The sequence below is a fragment of the Condylura cristata genome, unplaced genomic scaffold, assembly GCF_000260355.1.
Source record: "Condylura cristata isolate star-nosed mole 26May11 unplaced genomic scaffold, ConCri1.0 scaffold00007, whole genome shotgun sequence".
Lineage (NCBI taxonomy): Eukaryota > Metazoa > Chordata > Mammalia > Eulipotyphla > Talpidae > Condylura > Condylura cristata.
In genome coordinates, this window is record NW_004567108.1 from 35,848,697 (window position 1) to 35,859,715 (window position 11,019).

Sequence of the window (11,019 nt, forward strand, 5' to 3'; positions counted from 1 at the left end):
TTTCTCTAGCCCTAGCACAGCTCACAGGTCAAGGAGAACAGAGGCTCAGGGGCGGCGAGAGGCTTCACCAGAGACAGAGTGGGGAGCAGAACAGGCAGATTGATGAAGTACACTGCTGAGGGGAGCAGTGGGCAGGTCAGGAGAGGTCTGCAAACGCCATGTGGTCACCTCTGGGGCAGGCGGGAATCAAACTCATGTGGAAGTGGTTTCAGCTTCTTAGTGCTGTGCTTTAACCCGCTGTGCCACCAAGGAGGGCCCATCTGTCAATTTCTATTTAGGTTGTTTTCATAGCTTTTCTAATAAATTAGCTTCCCATCACAGTTTTGTATTCTAATATTGACTCTGTGAGGAGTATCAGGCTCCTTAAAAGGATATTCAAGTACCTGTTTGGTGTGTAAAAATCTGCCAGTAAGTAGCATCCGTGTGAAATAGTACAATGCCTTCACCTTATAAACCATGAGAAGTGAAATTAGAAAGTATTCTAATTCCTCTGCTATTTGTTCAGTCTCAATTATCTTTTTTTTTTAAAGATTTATTTATTTATTCATATAGAACAGGGGTACAGGCCAGAGATGCGGAGGGTGAGAGGATTCACCAGAGACAGAGCAGGGAGCAGAACAGTCAGATCAATGAAGTATACTGCTGAGGGGAGCAGCAGGTGGGTCAGGAGAGGTCTGCCGCGCCATGTGGTCACCTCCGGGGCAGGCGGGAATCGAACTCATGCGGAAGTGGCTTAAGTTTCTCAGTGCTGTGCTTTAACCCGCTGCACCACAAGGGAGGGCCCAATTATCTTTTTTAAGATTTATTTATGCATACAAGAGCTGGGGTAGAGGCCAGAGGTGTGTGTGGGGGGGGGGGGCGAAGGGGGAGGGATTGAGAGCATTCACCAGAGACAGAATGAGGAGCAGAACAGGCAATCCACTGAAATGTACTGCTGAAGGGAGCAGCAGGAATGACAGGAGAGGTCTGCTGCGCCATGTGGGTCAGCTCCCAGCTAGGGATTAGAATTTGTGCTGCAGGGGCTGATAACAGCTTCAAAGTGCTGAGACTTAACCCCTTACACCAACAGGGAGGTCCCTACTCCCAATTATCTTTAAGTTGAAGTAGACTCTAGGCTTTTCTTCCTTCTTATTTAGTGGTTATTTTTTGTCTCAGTATAATGAGGGACCTGGCTAAGTTGTAATGTACACAGTTCCTGTGTTCTGAGTTGAGATCAAGTTTAGTCTTTTCCAGAAGTGTCTCCTCTTTCCTTGTGAGACATGTCTAACTTACGGTGTGCATTTTGACCCAGGCACATGGAGGCCTGACACTGGTGGGAAGGTAGCTACTCTCCAGGTCATAATGAATGGTGGGAGCTGAAAGATCCTTTAAAATGCTGATGCAGAAGAACATTAAAACAACACAATTTTTCTCTGCAGACTTGGGAGCTTGACCAAGTGGAGGATTTTTGTTCTGCATGGCGGTACACTCACTCATGTGCGCAGACGTACATAAACCAAGACAGTCTCTGAGTACTGAGTACTTATCACTAATCATCTTTGATATGAAAACTTGGTCTGAAAATTAGGTTGTATTCTGTATTTAGCATTTTGGCAGTAAGTATTTGTTTTAAATAAATGTCCTCCCTGGTTAGCCTTCTGGGGAAGAGTGGGATTTCTGATAAAGGCATTATACCCACTGGCACATGAAATGTTTCTATGCTGGAGCCAAGTAATAATGCTCAACCTTTGGTTAAACACCATTTCCTAAGGTGCTGCCTTCCCTGGCTATTAAATATAGGCTTCATATTCTGACTTTTGTGGAGTGAAAGAACGCCAGCAAAAACTTTTTTTTGTTGTTCATTTAAGTGTATACCAGCATCAAAGAAAGAACAAAATGAACTCCAGGTGGCTAGATAAAGCCAACTGGCTCAAGCCCCTAAGGCTGAAATTTGAGTTTGAATATCTCGCTTTTTCTCTAGCCCTAGCACAGCTCACAGGTCAAGGAGAAAGTACCTGTTAGTGCCAAAAACATCTGTAATTCATCTGTTTCTAATGTGTGGTTACACACACACACACACACACACACACACACACACAGCTCAGGTCCTAAAAGAAGTTCTCATACTCACTAATTTTACTTAATGTAAGTTCTATGCATGCCTCTTGAGTAGTTTTGCTCCTGAGTATAGCATATTGCTAACCAGCCTAAGTATTGACTCTGGAAAGTTTTTAAAATTAGTAACGCAGGTGATGCTTTTTGTGCCTTTGATGAGATCTGGCTGGGAGGCGGAGTGGTGTCTAGGGGCTCCTTCCTGGTCCCACTCCACCCCAGGGTGCACATGGGCCAGCCTCATCACTGACGCAGCTCTGCCTTGTAGGGTTCATGCTCTTTGAGAATGAACAAAGCAGAAGTCCTAGGATCTGGCTTATATTCCCCTACAGAGTGGGAGAGTTGAGCTCACCTTCCCATGAGGGAATCAACATTACAAGCCAAAGAGAAATAAAGAAGAGAATGATGGAAAAATAATAAAATCATACCATCTCCATCAAGTGGAAAATAGCAGTGTTGCTGGAAACACGTTATCATTTTCCAATGAAAACAACCAGTGTTCCTTAAAGAACGGACTGGTCCCAGATCTTGGGTAGAAAGACACTAGATGAGACTGAACAAATTCAGAGAATATTAGGGTCAGGTCAGAAAGACACTGGAGTCAAGCTGAAGGGAACTCCTTTGGCCAAAGATGGAACAATAAATCATCAAGAGAAGTAAGGACAGAATGAGTTAAAATGTTTGGAACATGTGACATATGCTAAGATCCATGGGTTCATAATGAGTTCAAATGAAAACAAACTTTTCTGATCACGTTTAGTGGAAATTAGGGGATCCTGTAGGAAAATTGGTAAATCAAGGCACGATTCAAGCATTTATGTTGTATTTCTTGAATAAACAATCTTTCACAGAAACCAGAGAGTCAAAAGGCAAAGTTCTTTTTTAGATAATAACACCAGTGTATAAATATAGAAACATGAACAAAATTGTAAAAGCATTGTTTTAGAAAGTAACGGACTTAGTAGGCCTTAAAGCCGTTAGGTGCAAAGTTGATGGAGAACTTGGTAATGGCTGGCTGATGGAGCTGACAACAATGGAATCCACTGAACCAGTTAAGATCTCAAGGGGAAAGACAATCTTGAGGTGATGTAACAGGAAGTGTGAAGCGCCATTGCTGCCTTAGTGTTACAAGAAACCAAATCTGAATCTGATCAAGTCTCCAAAGACCCAGCACGTTATAGAAAATGAGAGGACCAGCTGGCAGGATAAGCAGCCCCACCAGATGCTGGAAGCGGCTTCAGCCTGCGGGAAACACCCTCATACAAATGACTCAGTTTCTTTGACAGTCATAAACAAAGAGAGGGGAAACGGTTACAGATTAAAAGGCATTTAAGAAACATGTCAACCAAATGCAGATAGTGGTGGGCCTTTTTTGATTCTGATTCAAATAAAACAACCAAAAAAGCATTTGGGAGTCAATCAGCAACATTTGAACAGATTGAAAATTATACCATGTTAAGAAATTGTTCTTCTATTCTTGGTATGTAGGTGTTATAATGGCATTGTAGTTATAAAAAAATGTTCTTTTCTGTAAGGATACATATACTGCTGTATTTATGAATGAAATGATTTATCTAGGATTTGATGTAAATTTGTCTTGTTGGGGAAGGAAGAATGTGAAGATATAGATAAAAGAAGACATGACCCTAATATTCTCTGAATTTGTTCAGTCTCATCTAGTGTCTTTCTACCCAAGATCATTTTGGGTTATGTTTAAAAATTTCCATAATAAAAGTCAAACAAACTTTTTTTTACATATGCATATTTACTTGCCTCTAAACTAAGGCAAGGGCTTATGCTTTTGTTTTTCTTTTATCCTAATTTTGAAGGGTAGAAGTGCTTGCATGTTTTGTGAACAGTTTTACATTTGATACTAACTCCTCAAAGGCTTTTCTGGATTATGTAGGCATCGATGTTATGAAAGATGTTGAGTATCTATTACTGGTCTTCTTCCTCTATCTGAAAGTAGAATAATTCCACTTGATACGATCTGGTAGCTTATTATTATTATTATTTTCTAATCTTTGCATGCTCAGAATGTTTTCATATAAATTAATGGTAATAGTATTCACAGGTCCAAGGAGTAACCCACCAAGTTATATCAATTTGCAACATTCTACTTTCGGATAGTAGAGGAAACCTGTATGTGCCAATCACTGCACTTACCTGTCCTCATTTAAGTATAAACTTCTGAAGAAGAGGAACCTAAACTTAAGGACAACATGAAGGTACAGAGGAGCTAAGTACCCAACCTAAAGTCACACAGCTAGTAAGTGAAGAGACCAGCCTTTGAACCTAAATCTGCCTGGCTATCAATTCTTTGGTCTTTTGGGATACACTGCACTATTCTGTCCTTTTAAGAAATTTGAGATTCATGACCTAGTCCTAAAAAGGTACTACTTTCTATAGCATTAACCACAATGCATCTGAATGGCAGAAGCATTAAAAGAATGCTTTTAACTACAGCAGGAAGAATGTGATCATGTGAATAAATAGCTCAATTTGATGGTGCCCAGGGCTCTGTTGCTTGGTAATTCAGGAGTCCTGATAACCCCAGTTACATGCCAACCTCCATGTCTACAATCCAGCCAGCACAGGCAGGACAGATGAAGTTGAGAAATATTTAAGGGCAAAAGACAAAAACAAATCTTCAAAATATTATTCTCGATGGGGTAGAGCATGAGCAAATGGACAAAAACTTCTGATGAGGACAAACCAGAATTAAAGGCAGGATAAGGTAAAAGCGACTGCAGGGTTAAGAAGAGATGTCCAGTACCAAACACTGCGACCCCCAACCCTTTCCATATGTCCCTCTCCACTCCCAACCCCAAGCTGGAAAGCAAGAAACTGGGCAAGAGGCCGTTTCATGGAAGGGCAAAGTAAAGTCAGCTGGCGAATTTCAGTATCAGTGGACCCAAGGCCAAAGTGGCACAAAGGATGAGGGAAGTTGGGACCTTCAGCTGGGCCTCCCAGAGGCCACATGACCTTAGGACACGGCAGGCCTCTGGGGAACCTCCAGATTCCTGGCTTTCCCCACTCCTCAGGCCAGCTCTCCCCCACAACTTACAGGCCCTGAGCTACTGTGTCCTGGGAATGCTGCCCTCTCCAAGACCAAGAGCTAAAAGGAAAACAAATTCACAGGAAAAGATGTTACTAATCACAGTTCCTGCCAGTACCAAGCTGTCTCCAGCCCCAACTCCGCCCAAGTCTATCTCAGTGTGTAAACCTATACTCAGACAAATTAGGTTCTAGATATGACGGAAACATCACCAACAGTGCTTCCCAGATGTGGAACTATTTTTACAGGAATGAGGCTTTTAATTTTGCTACCCACAGACAGGATGCTGTACCTGCAGAGATTTGACAGTGGTTATAAAAACATCTAGGGCTTTCAAGGCACTTAAAGGTAGGAAACATCAGACAGCAGAGCCCCTGGTGAAGGGGAATGCTGCTTGGTGGAAATTATGGTTCTAGACTTGTATCTATGCACACACGATGACTGCCCATGCATATTTACTGCAGGCACGCACACCCTGTTCTGTGCCATGAATTTCTTACCGTTGTTAATGTTGGCTAGCTGAAACTAAAATAGTGGAAAACACTCTCCCACAATACCCTGTAATGCCTGACTCAATTCATTACGAATTTGAAATATAAGTAAATTATGTAATGTCCTTTCCTAAAGGGAAATAAATTTATCTTTAACAATTTCTTTCACATTATGGATAATTCCAAACATTTTCACATTATGGATAATTCCTATTAAGTCAAAAGACCAGGTTGTTTAGAAAGCACATTAAGACATACGTTACCGCTGCTTTGGAATGGAGAGGAGTCCTTTGCTGCAGTGGGTTTCTCGAAGCACAATATACAAAGGGGGTTTGAGAGAAATAGAAGCTCATACCCAGGGAAAAACAGTACCAGCCTGTAGAGGGAACTATTTACTCTGAGTTCCAGGCAAAAGCAAGAGAGGGCCCATGGCAGAAAGGAAGAAACCACAAACTAGGGAACCTAAACAGAAAAGTCTGTATGTTGAAATGATGATGTCTTAGCATCAAGTTAAAACCAAACCAAGGCCATAGTCCCTGAGGTCTCTTCCTGGATGTTTTGTGAGCATCTGCAGCAAAAAGAGTCAGGGGTTCATGAAAACCAGTGAAAGGGGGGTTCCCTGGACACAAAAATACTAGTATTGAATGAGATTGTTTATATGAAATGGGGGAGGATCAGTAAAGTCACAAAAAGCAACTAGGGAGCTGTAAGTATAGAGAGAAGGTGCAAGGGGGAGAGGTGGGGTGAGTACTTAATAGGTACAGGGCTTCCTTTTGGGCTGATGAAAATGTTTTAGAACTATACAGGAGTGGTGGTTGTGCAATGCTTAAATGTACAAATGTAGCTGAATTGTATACTTTAAAATGGTGAAGTGTTTTTATGTAAATTTTATCTCAATTTAAAAATAACTACCTATTAATGAGAGTTCTGAGTGAAAAAAAGGGGTGTGTGCCCAAAATGAGGAAAGCGGGAAGATTAGAAACCTCGGTCCTGGTGACTGTCTTCTTGGTAGAACTCCAGCTGAAGGCTCAACTGAGTTTTGGTTTGGGAGGGTGACAGGGACAAAGGTTAACTAAAGGATGAGGGAAGGGCAGCAGGGTACAGGGGAGAAGGCTAGCCAGAGCATCCTGGAAAGGGGAACATTATGAGCCGCTGAGAAACCAGGTTAGGGGCCACAGCACATGATCTGTTTAAATATAAAGAACTGAAAAATGCAGAATCGGAAAGATGAAGGGAAAGATGGAAAGGTAGCCAGCAGAGAAGACAGCAGAATATTCTTGAGAAAGAGTCTGAAACCTCAATAAAATCTCACACAAGGGAAAAGTGGTCAAGCTAGGAGGGACGGTACTATCTTGATGTGGCTGGTAAAACCAAAGCCAGAATCACAATAAATGAATAAAAGTATGCATGAGAGAGAGAAGGGAGAGAGGGAGGGAGTAAAGGAGAACAGAAATTCATTTAGATAGACATTTTAGTAGAAAATGACTTGCTGTTCATGAGAACTGATTTTCAGATTTTGTGGAGGTTTCTGGTGTGCTTACACCAGAATCAATGCCCAGCTTTTGTTTTCTACTCAGTTTGACTGCAGTTTCTGGTCCTCCCTGGTGACTCAGTGGGTTAAAGTGCAGCACCATGAAGCTTGATCTGCAGCCACTGCAGCACCAGTTCCATCCAGGCCAGGGAGGTGACCCACATGGCGTGGCAGACCCGCCCGCTGCTCCTCTCAGAAGTGTATTTCAGTACACCTGCCTATTCTGCTCCCCACTCTGTCTCTGGTAAATCCTCTCACCCCCACACCTCTGGCCTACACCCCAGTTCTTGTATTCATAAATAAATAAATCTTTTTTAAAAAGAGTGCAGTTTCTGAGTAAAAGCCAATGAATTGGAATACTCACCAGTAAGGATCTATTTATAGTCTGCTTATCTGTTAGCAAAAGTAAATGGCCACAAGGCAAGCCATAAATGTTTACCAGACTCCTCCAAGTTCTGGGTCTGAGCTACCAAGCCAGTGAGGCACAGACTTTACCTTCTAGAGGTACGGGGGAACAGAGTGGGCCTGGAGGTCTAGATGGCTTCTTTTCTATAGGGAATGGTAGAGAAAGCTTGCACTTTAAAAAGACTGACATGTGATCAATTCCTGTTTTAGCTAGACTTGTGACTTAATGATCCTGGGTTTCAGTTTCCTTACTTGTAAAATGGGAATGACATCTATTCAAAGGGTTGTTATGCAGTTACTCCTTGCTATACAAGGAATAAGTAAGACTGTATATGTAATGTACCTAAGCAGGAAGTTGGTTGAGTAGGTACCTGACAGAGGATAACTTTTAAGAGTGAACATGTGGAATGAGAAGAAGGCATTCTGGGTCGCGGGAGTGGCCAGGACAAGGAAGCCAGACAAAGCAAAGCTTCTTGGAGGAGGAGCTACTAGGCTGGGTTGGGTGTGGTACAGGTAATGTAACTGGTCATATCTGTAATGGGGCTGGGCAGAGGTTAGGGACCCATCCTGCAAGGATAGGGGCATTTCACTATGCTAAGGAATCAGGTTTGACCCCATGTGCAGGAAAGTAGCACCCAGACCCCTCTTGCCATTTTCAGCCATTCTTGAACCTTTTCACCCTCCTGATCCTTATAAAAATATTTAAAAATTTTTTGTTTTGTCTATTGGGACACATAGTAAGTATTGTCTCAGGCGTACAATATGATATGATGACTGGATAGATGCTAACAAAATTTAGACACATCACACATCACCTCCTTGTCACGGACCCTCTTTGATGAAGGCAAGTCATTTCACTAAAATAACCTTGACATGGGAACGTAAACTTGTTAATAGACTTAACACATTTCTCAGAAATTTGTTCTAGAAGATTGATCTAGACTTTATGTGGGTAAGTGGAAATTTATATTCTTGGTCAGGGAAATGAGATACCAACAAAATGACAAAGCAAGAGATGCCAAAATGAGTGGAAATAGAAAGTCCAAGTGTGCCTGGGAAGAATTCACACTGGTGGGTGGGGTCAGCTGTGGCGGGATTTCCTGTTGGCTGGGGTCTCAAGCTGCTTTTATCACAGAGCTGAAGTTTTTAAAATTTCCAGTGCTCTGAGTTTGATCCCTGTCCAGGGGGTAACCTGCATGTCATGGCAGACCTCTCCTGACCCCCCGCCTTGCTCCCCTCAGCAGTGTATTTCAATATACCTGCCTGTTCTGCTCCCCACTGTCTCTGCTGAATCCTCTCACCCCCTGCACCTCTGGCCTGTACCACAGTTCTGTATGCATAAATACATAAATCTTAAAAAAAATTCTAGCGCTCAATGGTAATATATAGGAGGCTTATTTTGGTTGATTTTATTAGTGATTTAAAAACTCTCTAAAGAGTAATCCATGCATCCAGGGCTCTCTCCCCTACTGTCTCTGAGTTTTAACTTCACAATCATCAAAGTTAAACACCTACCTCATAATGTGATATGAGAGGGAGAATGAGATAATGTGACGTGAATCTACCCCCTGGACTGACATGGAATGTGACATGAATCAACAGTTACCTGTTTTTCTATCATCCTCTTTCCTATTCACCCTTCCAAAGTAGGATCCAGTGTAGACAAAGCAGTTAAATTTTGTAGTGTTGTTTCTGTCTACACCTTAGCATGCACCATCTAAGTCTACAGGAAGTAAATGGCAGCCTCAACTTCACTCTCTAAATGAGGCCAAAAGCTTCCTAGGACACCTATGAGGAAAGGTGACTACTGAGAATACACATCTGTGTGAAGGTATTTCCTACTCCCCCATCCAAATCTCAATGAAAATTTGTATTTTCAAGAGCTTGTCCTAAAATAAAATTACACAGTAATATCTGACATCACATTTTACCACACAGTTTCCAGGTTTTCTATTTTTGTCCAAATAACCCCAGAGATAAAGTTCATTTTACCTACAGGCAGGGTGGCTAGTTGTAAACTTTTGGGTCCCTACCTGGGACTGTAAATTTTCACAAAGCACCCCCTTCCAAATGCACCCTGAGCCAAGTAGGAGGGCAGAGGAAATGTACTTTGTCTCCTCTTAATCTTGCTATGTTCATACTATTTCCAGCATGGAAGTCATATAGACAATCTCTCACTGATAAGGAAATCAGCCAGAATTTGCTTTTGCATTAAAAAAGAAAAGAAAAGAAAAAAAGTTACCCATCTTACAAAGTATCATAACTAAAAGGAAACAAAAACTGCTTTTCCCTACATTTTAACAAGTGTCGGTACAAGCTGAAAACAACTCCTCTCTCTTTCTTGCTTTTGAAGAGGAAAAGTTGGAAAATACATTTATTTGGGCAAGTAGTTGGACATCTAATTAATGGCAACCTCTCTGAGCACTGGGAACTGAAATATTAAAATCAGATGGTGGCAGGGAATGCCTTTCCTCACTTAGAAGGAAGAGGTCCCGAGTAGCAACAAACAAAACTTCCCGACAAGTGCCACCAACCGGCCAGCCAGTGGCGGTCTCGCAACCACTCTATCTGGCACCATTTTCTACTCCACGGACCAAGGGAGTGAGTGAGCTTTTGTCTAAGCCACTTTCCTCCTTCGTGAAATGTGCGAGAAATACTCTCTCAACAAAACAGCACTCAAGTTGGTGCAGTTCTCCATTTCATACTGAAAAAGCCATAATGTTTATTGGTGGAGCGACGTGAGACCCTTTCTCTTGGGGGCTGGTCCTGGAGATGAACAGGCCACACAGCGACAACAAATGCGCCAGCGGCCACAGGCTTGGAAAGCCGACGCCGGGAGCCTCCATCTCTAAAGCCCGGTGGGTCGCGGTCCGGCCGCATCCTCCGAAGCCCAGTCTGAAGGGACATTGGCTGGGTGGGTGGGACAGGACACGCGGCCTCAGCCCTAACGCCTGTTTGGTTTCAAGGGAAACTGAGGCACAGGGTGCGGTCAGAGGCACCCTCCTCACAGAAAGGGCGCAATCGGTAGCCGGGAGCCCCCACCCTCAGCGCCTCCCCTCCCCCTACCCGTCCCCGCCGCGGTCCCAGCTGCCCCGTCAGAAGTGACCTGAGAGAAAAGCAGGTCTCACCTCGCTTGCGGTCCGGGTCCCGGGTGCGGGCGGAGAGCAGGGGCCAGCACAGGCTGAGTCCCGCGGCCACCAACAGAAGCCGCCACAGCCCCATTGTCCCGAGGTTCGGCGCGGAGCGTGCAGTCTGCGCCGCCCGGAGCTCGGTGAGACGCAGCCGCCTGCGGGGGCTCGGCGTCTGTGCTCTCCCTCCTCCCACGGGTCCAGTTAGGTCCAGTCGCCCACCAGTGCCTGCGTGCGGCCCCCACTAGCTGCCGGCGGGAGACTGGAGCCCAGCGGGGCTGCGCGCCGGTCCAGCTCCCCCGGCCTGGCGGGGCG

At 43.8% G+C, this 11,019-nt stretch overlaps 1 protein-coding gene across 1 annotated transcript in view; it reads right to left on the bottom strand.

Annotated features, from left to right (window-relative positions):
• The window catches only part of F2R (coagulation factor II (thrombin) receptor), a 19,074-nt gene extending 8,087 nt beyond the window's left edge, over nt 1–10,987 (bottom strand). Inside the window, exon 1 of the mRNA XM_012721680.1 lies at nt 10,705–10,987. Within this exon, the coding sequence (XP_012577134.1) occupies nt 10,705–10,798 (94 nt within the window). The 5' untranslated portion in view covers nt 10,799–10,987. The remainder of the gene's footprint in view (nt 1–10,704) is intronic.
• Nucleotides 10,988–11,019: the final 32 nt, after the last annotated feature.